Source organism: Acomys minous (assembly GCF_964271855.1).
Source record: "Acomys minous genome assembly, chromosome: 6".
Taxonomy (NCBI): domain Eukaryota; kingdom Metazoa; phylum Chordata; class Mammalia; order Rodentia; family Muridae; genus Acomys; species Acomys minous.
In genome coordinates, this window is record NC_140487.1 from 499,053 (window position 1) to 520,654 (window position 21,602).

Below are 21,602 nucleotides of genomic sequence, written 5' to 3' on the forward strand. Positions count from 1 at the left end.
TCTGCAGTAGCAGCAGTTTTCCCTGTAGGACAGACAGTGAGCTCAAATACTGTGGTTAGCCCTGAGCCTGTCCGATAAACAAACACGAATGAAGATCTTTTGTCTCTGTGCCAGGCGTTCTAAGTCTGTGCATATAGCTGGGTGTTATGTCTGGCTTGGATGTGCTCTGATGTGATCTTACAGAGATTTTGTAAGAGTTTAAAATTAACATCTGTTGCCGGGCAGTGGTGGCGCATGCCTTTAATCCCAGGACTCGGGAGGCAGAGGCAGGTGGGTTCCTGTGAATTCGAGGCCAGCCTGGTGTACAATGTGAGTCCAGGACAGCCAAGGCTACACAGAGAAACCTGTCTCGAAAAACCAAAAACAAACAAACAAACAAACAACAACAAAAACAAACAAACCAAAACAAACAAAAAACCCCACAAAAAAACCAACCTCCCCAAAATAACATCTGTCTCTTATTCCAGACTCTATTTTATATAAAGGCAAGGACCCTGTCTTTTTCAGGCAGCCAATTTTATTCCTAATGCCTGGTATTTAGTAGGAGCTCATTAGATAATCATTGAAAATAAAATTTTATAGTATTTGTTCTATGCGAATTTCAGTAGATATAATTTGTCTCTGAGGCCAAGTGACATTTTGTCTCTTGTTTTCTGAGGACATGAGAATAGTCCAAATAATGTATGTTACATACTTGTGTCTATGACGTTTTGGATGAGTTTTTTTGTACGTGTAATTTGGCAATCTGTGGAGGCCCTTCAGAAAAACTTATTGAACACCTATGTCAGACGTGGGCCAAGCTTAGGAGGAAAATGACTTCTGCCTGCTTTGGTGAATTTGGAGTCGATCTCCTAAATGAAAGATTTTGAGAGAGAACATTGTTGAAGTCAAGTTTCTCCCAGCGGCGGGGCGGGTTCAAGGACTGCACATAGACCGTCGCTCAAGAAGCTCCGCCTCCAGGACGTCATCTGTCTTTTTTATTCCGGAACTTCTCTTTCCTTCCCCTCCGCGTTTTCTCTCCGGACTCTTTTGAGCAACGAATACTTCCTGTGTCTCTCGGCACTTGGCGTGGTCTTCCTGCCCGGTCTCACCCTGAGCTTGCCTGCGCCGGAGCGGTTCACTCGTGGCCTCACACGCTCCTTCCCCGGTCTCATGGCCGGTCTGACTCTATTTGTGGGCCGTCTCCCGCCCTCGGCTCGCAGCGAGCAGCTAGAAGAGCTGTTCAGTCAGGTGGGTCCGGTGAAGCAGTGCTTCGTGGTGACTGAGAAAGGTAAGGAGTGGTGGAGAGGGCTGGGTGCTCCTGGGAGCGGGAACAGGTCGAATTTCTGGGAGCTATATAATTACTATTTCTTTTGAGACATGGCTGTCACCCTGTAGCCCAAACTGGCCTCTGATTCGCTACTGGTAGCCCTCCTGTGTCAGCCCCTGACTCCTCTGATTAATAACGTGAGCCATTTGGGCTATTGCCCTCTAGTTCCTTGTTCTCTCCAAAGGTGCGGGACCGGGAACTAAGTTTCTCTTCTAGACTGACTCTGCTGTAGTTGGCCAGTAAGGTCGATTTATCAAAGGCAAAACACCCACTTAACGTTTCTATTGCGTTTCCCCCTTTATTACGCGTGTTCAAATGCTAACCTATTAGCCGGGCGTAGAGGTTGTTATCTCAGCATTGGGAAGGCTGTGGGAGGACGATCGCTGGGTGCTTGAGGACAGCCTGCTCGATGTGAGAGCAAGTGCAGGCCAGCTTAGATTACATACCCTGTCCCAAACAACCCAAACTAACATTTTTGTTTGTTTCTTTCTTCTTTCTTTTTTCTTTTTTCGTTTTTCGTGACAGGGTCTCTCTGTGTTAGCCTTGGCTGTCCTCGGCTTACTTTGTAGATCAATCTGGCCTTGAACTCACAGCGATCCGCGTGCCTCTGCCTCCCGAGTGCTGGGATTAAAGGCATACGCCACCCACGTCCGGCCCAAACTAACATTTAATAAAGCACCAGCATGGCTTATTGAGAGTCAGACGATTGCTAGACTGGTAGGGTGTTTAGTTTGACATCAGTTAACTCATTTAATGTTCTCAACAGTCTTATAGGGTAGAGAGTCTTAATCCCAGTTTTTGAAAACAGGAATATAAGCTTTAAGGAAACTTAATGACCTGAAGTTTGTATGGCAAGCAAGAGGACTCAATTTGATTATCACATGTGACGGTCTTAATATGCTGTTCATTTATTTGGCAAGTACTTCTTGAATGCCAGCTGTCCTTGGGATACCACAAATGTATGACACTAAATCACTGAATCAGATATTCTGTTCTTACATATTTATGGCTTGAAAGACTGCCAATAAATAACCAAGCTATATGTTGACAATGGTGATAAGTTCTAAGGAGGAAAATAAAGAGTATAGAGAGTTCTCTCTGTCTGTCTGTCTGTCTGTCTGTCTGTCTCTCTCTCTCTCTCTCTCTCTCTCTCTCTCTCTCTCTCTCTGTGTGTGTAGGGAGGCTAGGGAAGACCTGTTTTAGGAAAGAGTGAACTTAGACTTTCACAGGGATAGAACAGTCTGAATTCAGGAAGCAGAAGCCTTGAGGACACTAAAGCAGGTATGTCATTGTGGGGAAGACAGTAGAGTGGCCCGGGGTGGCAAGGGAAGTGAATAAAGGGAAGAGAATTAGAAAACGAGGACAAGCGTGCCAGGTCAGATAGGACCTTGTTGGCTATTACAGACTTTCATTCTGCTGGGGGAGTCATTGGTTTTAAGCAGAGAGCAGTGACTGATCTTTTAGACTTACTTTTGAAAGTCTTTCTGGCCGCTGTGTGGGGAATAAAGTTTTAGAGAGTAAAAAGAGGGGCCCAGTTGGTAGGAGTGATTTGGAGAGAGATTGTGGTGTTGGACAAAGATAATAGCAACGGAAGTGCGGGAAGTTGTTTTGTATGTAGACATTGTTAAGGTAAAATAGGATCTGCTGAAGCGTTAGATACTGAGTATGAGTCAAGGAGGAGTACGGGAGTCAGCTCTGATTCCAGGGATAAGGCTTGCGTCATTGGAGAGATTTGCTGGCTTGCTATAGGCCTCAAACTCGCTTTGGCATGCACTGAATTGCCTACTATGGAGAGTTGGCTTGTATTAGAATGTGAAAGAATTTTGATGATTTTCATGTAGAAGCATTTATTTCCCAAGAACACCTTGATAGATCTTCATGATACCTAGAACATACATTTAGCTCCCTTTAATTCAGCAGGCATTTGTCTAGGTAGCTGTCTCTGCCTTTCAACAGAGCAGCTGTTGAGAACTGGCATCTGGTAGACTCTTCTTTCCCCTCCATGATTTCTGAGTATGTGACTAGGGAGTGTGATGTGCTAAAAATCTTTAGCTTCTATTTCTTGGTAACAGAAGTTATAGTTAGGGTTGTTAACATGGCTCTGACTGCTATAAGCCACAGCATCTGTCTAATTGCCGTCAAGCCTAACCACCTGAGTTTGATTACCCAGGACCCACCCCACCTGAGGGACAGAAAGAATCAACTTCTACCTGGTTATACATAAGTAAATAAATGTTACAACAGTAATGTGTGCCAGGAGTGGCGGTATGTGACTGTAATCCCAGCATATGGTAGGTGGAGGCAGGAGGTCAGGAAGTTGAGGCCAACTTGGGTTACATAAGACCCTGTCTCAAAGAAAGAAAATGTCCTTTTTCCTGCTGCTATTGCAGAGTTTTGTTTTGTTTTGTTTTGTGGGGTGGGGGCGGAGTTCAGGTGCATTCAAGAGTGTGCTTTACCTATAACCCACTGCTGTAGCCGAGGAAGGCATTGGTGTAATGGACATTAATACTGTTTCCAAGCGGTGCCAAAGACCACCGGCATCCACTGTGGCCCAGCATGTTGAACTGGAGAAGTTGCCAAAGCCTTAGGCCAGTGCCAAGCCCATCTCTGTGGAATATAACTTTTGTGTGCCCTTACCTTAAATCTGGTGTTCTTGGTCTAAATCCTTAAAATTTCTCATACTCCTTAAAAAGCAACAAACAAACAGACTTTCTTATCCAGGCAAGTGAGGTGTACTAGAAGGAAGTGTGCTCCAGTGGTGGAGGAGGGCGGGCATGGAGGTGAGATGGGGTGTCTAATGGTATCGACTTGACACTTTTTATGACTGGGAAGATTCTGAATGTGTGTGGCAGTTTTTTGTTTTTGTTTTTGTTTTTTAGACACAATTATTGTATATGCCTTCATTTGAGCATATAACTTCACATTTGAACAGCTTTGTTTATATTGTGCTGATTGAAAAGAGGATCTTTATTGTTATTTTCTGAAAGACAAGTGATAGGCTTTTGTGAAAGGAAGTTCTAAGAGAAAAGAAACCAATCTTTGTGTCACAGTTTGCTTTCTGAAAGGTGCCATGTATCAGCTGTGCAACCAGTTTATATAGATTGCTATCCTGTGCTATATCCTGTGTTGTCTGGAGGAGGTTTAAGTGTATTTGAAAGGGGAGTAGAACACGAGAGTTGTTTCTTCTGCAGGTCATGGGCAGACATCTCCATTGTTGTTTGTTCGTATGTGTGAGCGTGTGCGAGAATGTGTGGAAGAAATTAATCACAGTTTTACTGTTAACCCCCACCCAATAAAGGATCATGATGAATAATTTTGCATCTTTTTGGCCCTGATACTCTTCTTCGTGTAGTCTCATGAAAGACCATGAGGCTGGCAAGGAGGAATTAACTTAGTTCTTTAAAAAAATAATTTTTTAATTTTATGTGCATGAGGTTTTTTTTTTGCCTGTATGTATGCCTGTGTACCATGTATGTTCCTGGTTCCCTGGTCCCCTTGGAGGCCAGAGGGGTCATTGGATTCCATGGAACTGAGTTACAGGTGGTTGTGGACCACTATCTAGATACTGGGACTCGAACCCCAGTACTGTGGAAGAACAGTCAGTACTCTTAACCACTAAGCCATCTCTTTAGCTCCTTAGCTTATTTCTTAACACTGTTTTGATATTTACTTATTTTTCTCTATTTCAAATTATTCTTTGGAAAGAAGGGATGGTAATATTTGTTTTACCTAGCTAGGAGAGTTCTGAAGCTAAAGCAAGGCCAGGGATTTATACCTTCTTTGGAAATATTTAATTTGATACTGAAATGCTAAGGTCTTGATGAGGTTTCTGAAATAAAGTTTATTTTTTGAGATTCCTTTTTTTTTTAGGGCCTTACTCATTTATTGCTAATATTTCCTAAGAAAAGACTGCATTATTATAATCTGGTTTTTCAAATCTACCATATGTATTTTTCCTACCCTTTCTGATGATCTTTCATTGTTTGATGCTGAATTCTTTCTTCACTGAAGGCCTAATATATATCATGAGTACTCTATATTCTCATATCAGAGCTTGGGCAAGAAGAGACAATAACAGCAAGATATTAAATTGGGAGGAAGAGGAAGCTTGGTAGTCCTGAGTGAAGTGGGGAAGGACCTGCCGATGCCAGCCTTGGTTCTTTGGCTTTTGAGAACTGTATCTTTGGTGGATAGCTCACAGGCGGCCGGGTAGAGCACCTGCTGGCCTTGACTTTGACGACTTTAGTTCAGTGCTCTTGGCTTCCCTTTTCACTCCCCTTCCCTTCCTTTGTGCCTTGTTCTAGGGAGTAAGGCATGCCGGGGCTTTGGCTATGTTACTTTCTCCATGCTGGAAGATGTTCAGAGGGCCCTCAAGGAGATCACTTCCTTCGAAGGTTGCAAGATCAACGTGACTGTTGCCAAGAAAAAGCTGAAGAACAAGTCCAAGGAAAAGAGGAAAAATGGTGAGTTTCTAGTAATTCCCCAAGGGTAAGGGAGACACTGAAAATGAAGGTCCTAGAGCTGGGAGACAGTTTCCAGAACCTGAGTTCCCTAGCTCTCTTTTGTTGTCAAGACTCCAGTATGCTTTGATAGTCATTTGCTGGCATCTCTTCCTGGGAAATCTGGTATTCCTGGATATTGCATGCTTGACCTCATGGCAAATGCTGTCTGTCTTGGTACCTTTTCCACTTACGTCTCGCCTAGAAGTGGGTTTGTAGACTTATGCCATGTCTCTTACTTTTTAGAAAATTCAGAGTCTCCAAAGAAAGTGCCAAAGCCCAAAAAAGCCAAAGTGGCAGATAAAAAAGCCAGATTAATTATCCGGAATCTCAGCTTTAGGGTAAGTGATGGGGCTAAGTGCGCGTTCTGAAGGATGCAGGGACCACAGCATGATCATTGGTAGACCTCTCCACCAAGACGATATCTATTACTGCGCTAAATTCTTTTGGGAAATAAACTTTAGCCTGTTGACTTGGGGGTGGGGGGAAGGACCTGTTTATTAAGGGGCAAGAAAGATTGCTCAGTAGCTAAAGGTTCTTCCTGCCAAGGCTCATGACCTGAGCCTGATCTGTAGGTCCCGGGCGGTGGAAGAAGAGCACCAACGGTTGCCAAGTCCTGCTCTGATTTCTACACATATTGTTCTACACCCCCGTAAAATAAAAATTTAAAGAACTTATTAAATACATGAAATGTGAAGATGCTTTCTTTGGAGGAAGCTACTAGTAAGAAAAAGATCTGTGAGTTCAGCTTTGCTGTTCTTCCCTTTTTGAGTGAGACAGGGTCTCTTGTAGCTCATGTACACACACCTGATCCTCCTGACTCCATCTCTTGAGCTCAGAGATTATAGGTGTGGGACACCATATCTGGCATTTTATCTTTTTCTTTTTAGCTTCTTAGATACAAAGTAAATGAGTGTCTGTTCATAGTTGTTTGTTGTTCCAGTCTTGAAAGTTAAGAAAAAAAAAAGGAATAAAATATTCAGACTCTTTCCAGAAAATGAACTTAGTAGTTGATGTTTCACATTTATTTGCTGTGATATCACTTTTTGTTTTCCTTTTTTTCCTTTTGGCTTTAGTGTTCAGAAGATGACTTGAAAGCAGTATGTTGTCACTATGGAACTGTTCTGGAAGTGAATATCCCAAGGAAGTCAGGTATTTGCCTACCTTCATTTGATGAAGATAATTTTGTTGTTGTTGTGTTTTGTTTTGAGACAGGTTTCCTCTGTGTAGAACTCACTCTGTAGACCAGGCTGACCTTGAACTCAGAGACACCCCCCCCCCCCCATCTCCTGCCTCCCAAGTGCTGGGATCAAAGGCTTCACCACCATCACCTAGCTTATTGAGATAATTGAATGTGACTTTTTCCCTATTATTGAACTGGAAGTAAATCTTTCGTTATGTTCTTTGTGGCCCTAGACAATATGATATTTGCAAAGTGCCTGGGAAGTAGAGAAGCCAGGTGCTGGTGGTGTGCCCTAGAACTTACATTAGTTTTGTTAGACTTACATTAGACTCAGTTTTACGTTAGTTCTCACTGGTACTTATGCAGTGCTTTCCTAAGGCTGGAGTTATAGAGGACAAACTGTTGCTTTGGGGCAGCGAGCTCTTGGCTGATTGGCTTGTCTTGCCAGCCTGGGTTGCTAGGATCTTCCTGTTCTGTTGTCCTGCTGCCACTAACTTTTTTGTATATGTGTTCACAGATGGAAAGATGCGTGGTTTTGCTTTTGTTCAGTTCAAAAACCTCCTTGAAGCAGGAAAAGCACTCAAAGGCATGAATATGAAAGACATAAAAGGTAAGTCTTCCATGCTCATACCATGACCTAGTTATTTCTGGTGCTTGAGTGAATTAGCACAATAACCACCTTTTCCTCTTTCTTTTTTTTTGGGGGGGTCATATATTCAAAAGATGTTTCTGCTGCTTAGGATCTCATTGTTTAAATGGTAGCTCAGGTAGCCCAGAGTAGCTTTGAGTTCCCTAAATAGCTGAAGATGGCCTTGAACGTCTGATCTTTCTGTCTCCACCTCCTATAGTGGGATTGTAAGCACACACCAGCACACTACAGTTTTTGGTGAAATTTTCTAGTGCTTAATCTTAGACTGAACTTGAAAGACCTTATGCCAGGAGTCTTTCCTTCGTTTGATGTGTTTCTAGGAGTTCTTAATGGCTGTCCTGGGCAGAACTGCTAATAAATGTGTGCTAGCACCTATGTTCCTCTGTTCATCAGTAGCCGTGGGCGGTGCTGGGCCGATGGAAAGTATCAGCTTACTGCTTCTTTCTTAACTTAGGAGTGGGATTTCCCTTTTCCCAGACTGTTTGTAACTACAGCACATTTACAATTTTTTGTTTATCTTATATTATCAAAGGTGTGGTGGCTGTGTAAAAAGGCAGAATTTCTGTTGTTAAAAGGTTATGGATTGAAAAGAGATACTAGGAGCATTTTTAGTTTTGTTTTTGTTTTGTAACATCATCTTATAAGGTAGTCCAGGCTGATCTGGAACTCAAGATCGTCTCACCTCTATCTTTAAGGACCAGAAGTTGGGGGGCTGGAGAGATGGATCAGTGATTGAGAGCACTGACTGCTCTTCCAGAGGTCCTGAGTTCAATACCCAGCAACACCATGGTGGCTCACAACCATGTATAGTGTGATCTGATGCATACTGTATATATAATAAATCTTTGGGGGGGGGGGAGGACCAGAAATTGGGTTGGTTCAGCAGTTAAAGGCCAGGCTTAGAACCAAAAAACCAACAGCCTGTAGAATTGGCATTCCTTTGTCTCCACTAGTACTGGGTGGGAAGTAGGACTGTTATAAGGAAGAAAGAATCTGTTACCACCTCTCTGTTTGGCAGGTAGGACTGTAGCTGTGGATTGGGCTGTGGCAAAGGACAAATACAAAGACACCCAGCCTGCTTCTGCCCCAGGTAAGGTGTGTTGGTGTCAGGCAGAGGGTTGGAAAGGTGAAAGCAACTCAGTCCTGCCTGTCCTGGAATTTGCTACGTAGACCAGTCTGGCTTTGAACTTGAAGAGATCTTCCTGCCTCTGCCTCCTAAGTGCTGGGATTAAAGGTGTGGGCCACCAAGCCCAACAGTTCTTGTGTTTTGATGAAAGCGTATTGGAACTTTGCTGTTAGAGTAGGAATATTGAGCTGGAGATACCCAAACCATAAGATTAGACCCCACCTCTCACCCTCCAAAAAGAGAAAGCATCCTGGAAAATCTTGAGATTCCTGGGCTCAGGTCTGCTAGTCAATTCACAGTGGACTGTCTCTGACCTGATCACTGAGCATAGGAGTTTTGAGTCTAAGCTCACTACTGGGGTGTGGGCATGGGTAAGGAGGGGCCTCAGTTTGTCCATTCGTCCCTCTCCTTAGGCTCTTCTCATCATCACATATACTGAATCATGAAGAAGAGAGAGCTAAGACACTGGTTTCTCTTCTAGGGGATCGGAGGTGGACCCCTTGCACCCACATGGCACCTCACAAACACCTGTAACTCCAGTTCCAGGGCATCTGATACCTGCGCCTGCCTTCTGAGGGCACTGCGTACTCATGGTACATAGATACATGTGCAGGCAGGACACCTTTATATGCATAAAATAATACATCTTTTAATTTAAACAACTTTAAAACAAGAGAGAAACAAATACTTTTATGCCACCAGTCTCAGATTATTACACATCAAAACTCAAGTTTGTGGGGGCCAGAGTGAGCAGGGTGTTGGCTGTTGTGTGTAAGTGGTGGTTTGTGGGGGCCAGAGTGAGCAGGGTGTTGGCTGTTGTGTGTAAGTGGTGGTTTGTGGGGGCCAGAGTGAGCAGGGTGTTTGCTGTTGTATGTAAGTGGTGGCCGGTGTGAAGGGTTTCTGCTGTTTCTCTCATCCTGGGACAGTTTAACATTCAGGTGAGGACAAGAAAAAGAGGAATCTAATGTAGGTGGTGACGGCTTTGATGTTTTGTTTCCCCTTATTTCTGCTGATATCATTTGCCATCATCTTTTGGTGGCTGAGGAATCAAACCACAGGCTGCTCATATACTCAAATCCTCGGATGCTTCTATCTCATACAGAGTTAATGCAGTACTTTCTCCTTAGTTAGGGTTTCCAATGCTGTGAAGAGACACCTGACCATGGCAACTCTTACAAAGAAAAACATGTAATCGGGGCTGGCTTACACGTTCAGAAGTTTGGTCCATTGTCACCGTGACGGCATCACAGTGTGCAGGCGGACATGGTGCTGGAGAAGGAGCTCAGGGTTCCACGTCAGGATCAGCAGGGAAACTGGCCTGAGCTTCTAGCACTTAGCTTCTCCCTACCCCCTCTCTGTGGGCCGTGGGGTCACCAGCCCTTCCATACATTTAAACCCTCTAGGTTATTTGTAAGCTTAGTATAATACAAAGCAACGTAGTAGTCCATATACTGAATTCTCCAGGGAATATTGACAAAAGATTTCAATACTCAATATGGACACAAATTGTTTTGGTCTGTGGCTGAATGAATTGGAGGATGTTGAATTTACTGATAGAAATGAAAGCCTGACTGTATAGTAAGAAAAAAATTAGGAAACCCTGAAGAACAAAGGAAACTCGAACTTGAGTTATTGATTATTCCTGTTAAAATGGCCTTGATTTAGACAGGCAATAATTCCTTTCTTTGTCTTCCTCCATAGGTGGAACAAAGAGCCATGCGCAGAAGCATCAGGATTCAGGTCAAAAGAATGGCAGGGTGGAAGAGCAAGATGAAGATGATGAAAGTGATGATGATGAAGAAGATGGTGATGACGATGTAGACGAGCAAAGTAGAGGATTAGCAGTGACCACTGGTGTGAAAACTCAGAAGAGGTAGGTGCACGTTCTGAGACACCAGGAGAAGACAGCATTTTTCCTGAGAGGGAAATACTCTTGTCTTTACCCTCTTCACTGCAAACCTGGCATATATCATAAAGCTCAGTAGCATATGTGTCAGCCCAGATGATGAGGTCTGATCTGTGCTGTTGCAGAGCAGTGAAGAAAGCAGCTCCTGAAGAAAGCCCTGAGGAAGACCCTTTTGATGAGGACAGTGACCTGGAGGAAGGAGGTAGCAGTGATGATGAAGGAATGGTGCAGAGTGATAGCAGTACTGAGGAACACGACGATGAAGGTTTGCTGGGATCTTCATAAATGCCTTTCAGCTTTGAATAAACTACTGAGAAATGACCAAGCCTATTGCAAATAGTTTTCTATCGAATTTTTGTTAACTACTGAAAAGGGAACCTTTATTTTCATCCTTTCTAATGCTTTTCTTCTGCCTCGGCCTCCTATCTCCCTCCCCCTCTCTTCTGAGACAGGGTCTCATGTAGTCCAGGCTGGCGTTGACCATGCTATCTCTGTAGTAGGTGATAGGCCAGAACTTGGGTCCTCTTGTCTCTACCTGCCGAGCGATGGGCATGCACCACCACGCCTAGTTGATGCGTGGCCGGGGATCAAACACAGGACCTCATGCACGCAAAGCTCCAGTTGTGCTGTGTCTCTGCTTCATTTTTAAAGATGGGCCTCCTACATCCTCAGCGGCCCTCACACTCAGTATGTAGTTGAGAATGACCCTGCCTTCCCTGTGGTCTTATCCCCGTCTGGGACTCCAGGTGTGCACTGCTCTCTCTGGTTTATGTGTGCTGGGGTTTGCATACTAGGCAAGCGTCTGCCCGCTGAGCTACATTCTGAATCTTTTTTTTCTTTCTTTCTTTCTTTCTTTTTTTTTTTTTTTTTTTTTTTTTTGAGACAGGGCTTCTGTGTGTAACTGCTCTGGCTGTCCTGGAACTCTTTGTAAACCAGGCTGCCCTCAAAGTCACAGAGATCCGCCTGCCTCTGCCTCCCGAGTGCTGGGATTAAAGGCGTGTGCCACCATGCCCGGCATGGAGTGGATTTCTTTATTCAACTGTTTTGCTTTCTATTCTGTAAGTCTGGTGTCTTGGTTTGGCCACATAAAAGACAAAGAAATAAACTTTTTTGCTCATGAGCCTGGAATCAAGGCTTTTATACTGAAACCTATAACTTGGCATCATCTGTCTCCTGTCATGTTCTTTTTTAAATCTGAAAACCTAGTAAGACTCAAATAAGAAGTTAAAACAAACAAACAAACAAAAACCAAAGGAACTTAATCCTCCAGTCCAACAATCCTCCAGAGTAAACTTTTCCCCCAGAAATGTGAGTGTGTGCCCACAGCATGTGAGGGCTTGCTTTTCTTTTTTTTTTTCTTTTCTTTTTTTCTTTTTTCTTTTTTCTTTTTTTGTTGTTGTTGTTTTCTGAGACAGGGTTTCTCTGTGTAGCTTTGAGTGACCTGGACTTGCTTTTGTAGACCAGGCTGGCCTTGAACTCACAGCAATCTGCCTGTCTCTGCCTCCCAAGTGCTGGGATTACACGCCCAGCTAAGGGGTTTTCTTAAATACTGTTTTTGAAAAGGTCTCACAGTGAAGTCCATGCTGGCCTTGAACTGCGATCTTCATACCTTGTCCTCAGGTGCTGGGTTCCAAGCATGAGGCACCACATACCTTAATGTTTATTCTTCAAGCAGCTAGTTTCCTTTTTACCTACATTATTAACCTCTTAAGCCAGATTTCCAGAGACAGTCAGTATTCTGTTTCTTGTGTACCTAGAGAACATTTGAGCACATTTATAAGCAGAAACACATGCATATACATGTGATATAGTTTAGTGTGTGTGTGTGTGTGTGTGTGTGTGTGTGTGTGTGTGTGTGTGCATGTACAGCTGTATGCTTTTTCTCTTTAAAGTTTCTAATTTATATGGCCACAGCAATATGTGGGAATTTTACCTCCCACACCTTTATCACATTGGAGTCTATTGGTCTTTTTTGTTTTGCCAATTTAGGTAAAAAAAAAAAAAAGTATCTTGAGCTGTGCTCAAGTATCTTGTCCTGTGCTGCCCCCCTTGCTGCTGGGGATTGAACCTATGTCTTTGTTTATGTTAAACATACATTCTACCTCTCAGCTGCCCCCTTAGTCTTGCTTTGCTTTGCTTTAATTTTGACTTTGAGCATCTTCTTAATATATTTAGTTATATTTTTAGTCCACTTAAAATTTAGAAAAATTTATATGAAATATTTAAAAAGGGACTAGAGAGATGGCTTAGTGGCTAAGAGCACTGTCTGCTTTTCCAGAGGTCCTGAGTTCAATTCCCAGCAACCATATGGTGGTTCACAACCATCCGTAAGGTGATCTAATGCCCTCTTCTGGCATGCGGGTGTACATGCAGATAGAGCGCTTGTATACATAAATAAATATTTAAAAATATTTTAAAAATTGGCTACATGACTTGCATTTGTCTTTTTGAGTTTTTTGTTTTGTTTGTTTTGTTTTCTTTGTTGTTGTTTACATTAGATGTTCCGTCAAAGAAAAAGAAGAGGAAGCTACCCTCAGATGTGAATGAAGGGAAAACTGTTTTCATCAGGTATGCCTTCCTTATGCAAACCTACGCCCCTTCAGGGTCTTCACTTACCTCACCTTCCTCACTCCCTGGCTTTCCTCTCTGCTCCCCCTCCTGTCTCCCTTCCTATTTTCCTCTCTCCTTTCTTCATTAGTAAAGGTGATGCTATGAGATTGCTTAGCGCATCTGATCCGAGAGACACCAGTGAGAATGCCAGACAAGAGCTTAAGGCAGGAGGTGAGTGGTAGGCAGGGTCCCTGTCATTTTTAGAGGTCATGCTTTGTAACTGGAGTGGCATCTTCTGAAACATCTCAACTCTTAGCTGGTTCTGACCTCTACTTTATACTGAGGTGACACCATTTGCCCCAGATACTTTCTCTCTTTATGCCCAACTTCTCTTCTTCTTTCCTTCTTTTTGTTCTTTACATTTTTGAGACAGGGTCTCATGTTTCTCAGTTTGGCTTCAAACTTGTTATTTAGCTAAAGATGACCCTAAACTTAAGTCTCCTGCCTTCCCCTCCTGAGTATTGGGACCACAGGTGTGTACCACCATGCTAGTTTATATGGTGCTAGGAATCAAACTAAGGCCTTTGATTATTCTAGGTGTACATCGTAGTTTTTTGTCAACTTGACATAAGCTAGAATAATCTGGGAAAAGGGATTATCAGTTGAGAAATTGTCTCCATCAAATTGTTCCATGGGCAAGTCTTTGGGGCATTTCCTTGATTAGTGACTGGTTGGGGCAGCCTAGCCTCTGGGGACATGGTGCTGGGTTGTATTAAGAAAGTATACTGAAAAAAAAAAAAGAAGAAGAAGAAAAAGAAAGTATACTGGGAGGGCTAGAGAATGGTTCCATGGTTAAGAGCGCTGACTGCTCTTCCAGAGGGCCCAGGTTTGATTACCAGAACCCACTGGGAAGGACATAATAATTTCAAGGATCGGTAGCTCAGGACACCCCAAAGCCCCAAGTTCTCAGCCCGAGGAGATTTATTTGCCTCAGAGAGACAAAGGGCAGGGAACGAGAGCCAAAGACAGGATAATAGAGGATGAGGAAGAAGGAGAAGGGAACAAGGGAAAGAGGAAGGAATGTTTGTTTCAGAGTGAGGGACAAAGGATTGCCTCTGGATAGAGAGGAGACAGACATGGCCCCATAGGGAAGTGACAATTTATAAAGGAAACCCTGTTAAGATGTTTGGACGTTGTGTTTGATTTTAACTGGGCATGCTAATTAGGTGAGCCAAAGGTGGCTTTTGAGTGCTGGACTTCAGTACTTTGATAGGTGGACCTTGGTACTCAGCCTCGGGGAGGAAATGGCCAAATACGGGAATAGAACTTGGCGGACGGCTTTAGGAGTGTAATCTAATGGTTTTTAGAAGGCCGAGGGGATGGGAGAGAGGAGCAGGGCTTGCAGAGCTGTGCTTTAGCTGGCTAGAGTCCCTCGTTCCCACCTTTTTGTTTTAGGATTGGGTATTGAGTGGGTGTTGTTCTCTCTGGCTGCTTCCTGCTGACACTGCTGTGTCATTATTAGGGGACCCAAAAAGCTGGGTTGTGGTCAAGGTTGTGAAGAGCAGGCTGTTTTGCTTGCTGTACCATAGGGAAGTGTAGTAGTCTGTGAGGCTGGACCAGGATGTGGATTCTAAGGAAACAGCTGGGGTTGGTGCTGGAGTTGCAGGAGCAGTCTGTAATTGATTTGAAATGTGCTGAGACAGAGGTAAAGTTAAGGAGTTTAGAAAAAAAATTATCTTGAATGTACATTTGAAATGTTGGGTTCATGGTGCTGGTAGTTGAGAAAAGGAGTCCAAGGCCAGGGAAAGGTCTTTAGGAACAGGCAGTAGGCAGGAGAGCTTAGACTGTGGTGGACAGGAGTACTTATCTGGAGTCTGTCGGAGAGCTGTTGAAAGGAGCCAGGAAAACTTCAATTGGCTGTCTGAGGTTATTTGGGGAACCAGTGCCTCGTGTTGGGGAGAGTATAATTTGAGAAGCTTTTGTTAATCAGAATAGTCTTTCCTGGGGTGTGTAGGTGGGCTCTGAAATTGAGATAGTTTAGGAACATGGATGGTTGGGGAAGCTCTTGCCAACTAGTGAAAGGGATGGTCTATAACAGAGTTTTGAAGTTGGTGTGGAAAGGTTGAGAGAATTTGGCTTTAGTTCCCAAAGAGGGACATGGATGTTAAGGGGACAAATGGTTAGTAGTGGGGGTGGGGAACTGGCAGTTGGGGTGTCAGCAGTGAGAGGAACTACAGTAATGAAGGGCTTTGAAGATAGGCACACAGAAAATATTGGGAGGCATTGAAGGAAGATAGGCACACAGAAAATATTGGGAGGCATTGAAGGAAGATAGGCACACAGAAAATATTGGGAGGCATTGAAGGAGGGATCAATGAAGTTGAGGAGAGAGAGTTTGTTGGATGACCTTGTCCCAAGTGAGAGCTTGGCATGTGTGTGTGTGTGTGTGTGTGTGTGTGAGAGAGAGAGAGAGAGAGAGAGAGAGAGAGAGAGAAGAGATGGCTATGGGCTTAGCTCTGTCTTGGATTGGGAGTGTGGGCTTTGTTCAGAGTGTCTGATGTCCGAGGACGTCTGGATAGGTGGTGAACTTAGGGGAGTCAGTTGGTGGTGGGTGTTTGGCGATTATTTGGGCAGAAGAAAAGTAGGAGTGTGAGAAGAGATGAGCTTTGTGGGGAAAAGTGGTCTTAGGGAACAGGAGCTGGAGGGTGAGGATGAATACATTAAGCAGGGCCTAGGAGAGTGTCGTTGTTGAGGGAGGGTTAGGCTGTGGTTACTGGGTTATGTAGTAGGGTGGCCTAGAGGGATGTGGGATGAGTTGTAAGAGTGGGGTGGTGGCCTGATGGGCTGTCATGTTGGTACCATTATTGTCTTTACTGATAATGAAGGGGTCAGTGTGATGTGGTCATCTGACAGGAAGGAGCTGCCATCCATAGAAAAAGTGCAGGCAGAAGTAGGTAAAGAACCCTCCTGTGTATGGAAGGGATGAGGAAGGAGGTCTCTGAGATGGAGGAATAGAGTTTGAGATGGTGGAAGAGATTGGGGCTGCAAGCTAGCAAGAAGGAGGAGGTCCAGAAGTGGCTTGGTGCAGGGAATATGTCAGGAGTGAGTTTTTAGGGATCCATGAGCAGAGGAAGTTGGCCATGAGGTGGAGATAAGGAGATGGGCAAGGTGGTTTAAAGTGAGGTGCTTATGGTTTGACATGAGAGAGGGTCCAAGATAGTTGACTTGGAGAGAGGAGAGTTGAGCTTTGGAAGGTGTTAGGCGGTGTCAGATTGGCTATCTGAGAGGGAAGGGCTGTGAAGGAGGAGTTATCTATTTACTGAAGCAGGCGGGGAAAGAAGGCAAGCCACGTCTGTAGGAGTGCTGGCCGGAACGTCAGAGTCCATCTCTCAATCCTTGGGGGAGTCCAGTCCAGTTGTTGGGGTTGTTGCGTGTCAGAATCCATATGTGTGAAGGCAAAAAGGTGTTGGAAGTGGATTCCAGGAGTATTGAGAATAAAGTGTCTTCAAGATTTGGGACTAAAAAGTGGGTGGTGTTGTCAGGGATAGTGGAGAGGATAGCCTAAAGGTTAGAGATGTAAGAGATTAAAGGGACAACAGTTAATGGGGTGAAGGCCCTGAGCTAGGCGGACGGTTCTGTTGGGATTTTTGATTGTTAATATGAGAATATTATAGGATGAAGTGTAGGTACAGTTTTCTTGACCAATATACTTTATTATGAACTTCCTAACCGAGCGTATGTCCCTTAAAACCCGACTAACCGAAACAATAGGAAAAGAGGATTAAGGAATAACAAAACCGTAAGGATATCAGTTCCGCAGAATGATTTTTCTGGTGTAATCAGCAGGATTTCTTCTGCTAGAACCTGGAGTAACCAGAACTCAGAACCTCAGCAGGAGCCCAGAGCCCCAAAACCTTCCCTTGAGTGGTTCTCTCTAGGAGCACCTCGAAGTGGAGCGATGAACAGGCCAAACTATCCCAAGTCTCAAAAAGTCCCTGTTGTTTCTGGCTCACTTATGTATCTCCTCCCAGAGTCTGTTCACGGATCTTTTCAGCTGGCAACAATCAAGCTCCCGCACAAGGTGGTTTGTCTTCTAGTGGATTAACCTCACCTATTGTCACAAGACCGTTCTGATCCCACACTTGGGGTCATAACAAAAACAGGTTTATCTCTCCTTCAATGAGGAGGTGTGGCATAGAAACAATGGATTTGATACCTGGGCAGAGGCTGGTAAAGGGTAAGGAGTATTGGGGTTTGCAGACGCAGGCAGAAGGGTCTTTGAGTATGATAGAGGCATTATGGTGTGCAGCAGAGAGGTGGCTGGGGTCCCAGACCCCTCTGCTTGAGTAAAGAAGGAGGCAGAGGATTGAGGGTTAGGGTTTCAGAGAGAGAGAGAGTGCAATAGGGCTGAGGAGTCCTGTGGGCTAAGGTCAGGAGACTGGGTGTCCCAGTGTCTCTCAAGAGGCTGAGAACAGAGATCTCTGGGACAGAGGGATCAGCACCCAGACTCTGTCCCCAAGAGAGAGACCCCTGTGGGCCTGAGGAAGAATCCGGGACCTGTCCATAGGGCGTTGGAGGGGAGGGCTCCAGATTCCAGTAGTGCAACCACCAAAAGTGAAAGGAAAGCTTGCCAGCTTCATGAAACTGAGTGGAATTGCTTATCAGAAGCGTGGGAATGTGAGTAGGTTAGGAAAAACTCACCATTAGCCACTGTTGACTGGAGGAGGCTGGCGTGTGGAAATATGAGTGTGTGTGTGTGTGTGTGTGTGTGTGTGTGATGTAAACCGCTATCTGAGTCATGGCCTCATATCTTCAACAACAGTTGATAACTCCAGTTACAGGGGATCCAATGCCTTCTTTGGACCTCTGTGGGCACTTGCATGCACATAATGCACAGACATACACACAGGCGAAACATCCATACTTTATCCAAATAAAGTAAAAATAAATCTAAAAGAATGCAAATTGAGAAGCTATAAAGAACACTCCGCCGTGGTGTTGGCTTCAGTTTGTGGCTTCAGGTTCCTGCCGTGGGCTTCTGCATGGCTTCCCTCAGTGATGGGCTTGTTGTAAGCTGTAAGATGAAACAAACCCTTGTCTCCCTAAGATACTTTTGGTTATCTTTATCACTGGAATAGAAAGCGAACTAGGACACTAGGCAAGCACTCTGCCAACTGAGCTGCATTTTAAAGTAATGTCCAGAATACATAAAAACATGCCTTTTGTTTCCAGGGAAGTATACAGAAATGAGGCAGGTTTTCTTGCCTGTTGTTGCTCTTTCAGCCCTCCTGACTAATAAGTAGATAGGCATTTTCATAGGTCAGGTTAGTCTTACACTAGAGGTGGGCTGGTGAGTGAGACGGCTCGGTGGGAAAGGGGCTTGCCACCGAGTCTGACAAGCTGAGCCTGACATCCAGCACTCACACCGCAGAGCAGAGAACTAGAGCTCTGCAGATTGTCCTCTAATGGCCACCCGTGTTTCGTGGTGCCATGCGCACACACACTAAGATTTAAAAAATACGTAAAAAAGCTTTATATTCAATGTATAGTTCCTGTTCTTCCCCTTGTTCTCCTCCCCTCTCTCCCTTCCCCTCTTTGTTTAGTCTTCTTTACTGGGTCTTTTATATTATTTTGAAGGATTTCCCCCCTTTAGAACATTTTAACTGAAAGCCAGATTTCATATTAACGTGGAGGGAAATATGTCTAATTCAATAAAAGAAAGACACGTTTCTTAGTAGCCTGCTGTGAGAATTTCTGGTTGTAATAAGAGAAATTAATTTCAGCCACATTTAGTGAAAAGAGGACGGTTGGCGGGAAACCAGTTTGCTCATGGAGTCAATGTTGTCAAATCTCAGGTAGAGGGTGAAAATCTGGGCAGTTCTGAGACTTCCACTGCTAGAGGTTGTGAGTCTTTTCTCTGGGATACCATATTAAAAAAAAAAAGGCACAAGGTATTTGCGTGAGGTATATTACTTTAAGGGTACAGCTAAGCAGCACTTTCATGTATCTGTTCACATAACCACCAGGTCACGGTACAACATGACTGTATCATTCCAGTGTCTCTCAGCTGTAAGTCTGAATCTGCAGCTTTTAGTCTTTTTTACTTGTCTGTTTTAAGTTCTCAGGTGAGAGAATCTGATGATACAGGAAGGTTAGTAAGTTGGGGCAAAGGGACAGAGTGATAGCAGAGGCAGAGCCACTAGGGGCCACTCTTGTGTGCTGTGCTGTTTTGAACAAGGGAGAATTGCTGTAAACAAGCGAGCCCACAGAACTGATGACTAGTTCATGCCCCTCACATTTAAACTCAAGGTCTTACTTTATCATTGAAATTTTTGTGACCTGTTTTTCTTCACAGAAATCTTTCATTTGACTCAGAGGAGGAGGCGCTTGGGGAGGTTCTCCAGCAGTTTGGTGGTCTTAAGTACGTCCGAATAGTCTTGCATCCAGACACGGAGCATTCTAAAGGTATCTGCCCGCAGCTAACCAGGCCCGGCGTTAGGAAAGGACATAAATTGTGCCATTCTGGTGGGACACAGTCTGTCCAGGCTCTTTCTAGGCTTCCATAAAAGCCCAAGAACATCCTGAGATTGTCACCCATCATGTGAAAGTCAGCAATTCAGTGCATTTGCCAGCCTTAATTTTGTCTCAGCCGTTAAAACTTCTGCTTATTTACTTTAAGATAATGAATTCCATTTGTTGTTCTTTGCATTTCAAATGTGATAGCATCTCATGGGTATTAATCATTCTACACTGCTTGACATTAACGGGGAACTTGTTTTTTCTTTGATGCTTTTGTTGGAGGTAGAAACTGACAGAGAAACTTTGTTGCATGGCAACAGAAGGAAAGCTAGGTAGCAGGAGTGGGAGTGGTGCCTGAGGTATTTCCCCTGTGCTATTTACTTTACTCTTAAGGGTTAAGCATTCATTCTAGCACACGGATGTCTATTAGAATGTGAGTGTATACACGTATATAGCATCAACCCACTATGGTCTTTTACTTCATGGATTGCAGTCATTCTGCTAAGGTTTGTATTACTTAATTTTTCCATTATTGTGACCAAACACCTGACATAAAGAAAGCAAGATTTGTTTTGTTTTGGTTTCAGAGCATTCAGTCTGTTATGGTGGGGAGGGCATGGCAGGACAGCTGAGATCTTTTCATGGTGGGCCAGGAAGCAGAGAAGCTAAGAGTCTGTTCACTCTCTTGTTGTTTCTTTGATTTTTGCCCAGGCTCCTAGATCATGGAATACCACCCACCTTCAGGGATGCTCTTTCCTCTCAGTCGTTTCGGAAACACTTTCACAAACGTAGCCAAAGGCATGGCTTCAGTGTCCTGAATGGTTCTGTGTCCAGTCGGGTTGATGACAGATAGGCCATCATAAGCACCAAGTTTATCATTTGTTCTGGTTCTTGATACCTTTGCGTTCTAGCAAATGCTGTAAGCCTCTCCCCAAAAGGATGCTATTTCTGAGGGTCTGTGGGTTCTCAAGAGTATCCATGCTTAAGAACTTCCATTGTAAACCTTATTTTTCAACTGATAAGAACTGATCAGAAAGCCATGCCTGGTGATGCACGCCTTTAATCCCAGCACCTGGGGAGTCAGAGGCAGGCAGATTGAGTTTGAGGCCAGCCTGATCTACACAGTGAATCCAGGATAGCCAGAAGAACTGATTAGATAAGATTTGATCAATTTTTTTTTTACCTTTTCTCAGTTAAAATAATGTAAGGCAATACTGAGTAGTTCCCTGGAGGTTGGGATATTAAATTCTTGTAAGCTTAGGCTTTTTGTTTTTTTAAACCTATAAAATACTAGAATAATAAAATGTCTTTAGCTCTAATAGTCATACTTCTTGGACCTTTTTCATTTCCGCTTTGTTTTTCCAGAATGGCCGACTAGAATTTCTCACAATGCCCAGAGTACAGGCATGATATTCCTTTACTTTTATCTCTTTTTGAGTGTAACAGGATATTAGATTAATAATTTTGCAATGTAGTCTGTAGTTGATTTCCTAAGTTTATTGTTGTTGTTCTAGTAATCTTAATAGTTAATGATTTTAAAAGCATAATTTTGCCAGATAGTGGCAGTGGCACACACCTTTAGTCCTAGCACTCAGGAGGCAGAGGCAAGGGGATCTCTGTGAGTTCAGGGCTAGCCTGGTCTATACAGTGAGTTCTAGGACAGTCAGGGCTACACAAGAGAAACCCTGCTCAAAAAACAAAACAAAAAAAATGTGTCAACATCTACCCATAGTAAACAAAAACAAATAGTTGTTCCACTGTTTCTAGAAAATGGCAAGTCCATGCATGTTCAGTATAGACAGTTTCTCCCAAGTATTTTGTTTCTTCTGATTGTCTTTGTTAGTGCTCTGTGCTGTAGTAC

At 43.8% G+C, this 21,602-nt stretch overlaps 1 protein-coding gene across 1 annotated transcript in view; it reads left to right on the forward strand.

The window, feature by feature from the left end:
• Positions 1–756: 756 nt before the first annotated feature.
• RBM28 (RNA binding motif protein 28) overlaps positions 757–21,602 on the forward strand; it is a 34,826-nt gene continuing 13,980 nt past the window's right edge. The window contains exons 1-10 of the mRNA XM_084786310.1: positions 757–1,270; positions 5,614–5,772; positions 6,055–6,149; positions 6,885–6,960; positions 7,509–7,601; positions 8,659–8,730; positions 10,468–10,639; positions 10,798–10,937; positions 13,171–13,240; positions 19,578–19,687. Coding sequence (XP_084642436.1) covers positions 1,153–1,270; positions 5,614–5,772; positions 6,055–6,149; positions 6,885–6,960; positions 7,509–7,601; positions 8,659–8,730; positions 10,468–10,639; positions 10,798–10,937; positions 13,171–13,240; positions 19,578–19,687 — 1,105 coding nt within the window. The 5' untranslated portion in view covers positions 757–1,152. The remainder of the gene's footprint in view (positions 1,271–5,613; positions 5,773–6,054; positions 6,150–6,884; positions 6,961–7,508; positions 7,602–8,658; positions 8,731–10,467; positions 10,640–10,797; positions 10,938–13,170; positions 13,241–19,577; positions 19,688–21,602) is intronic.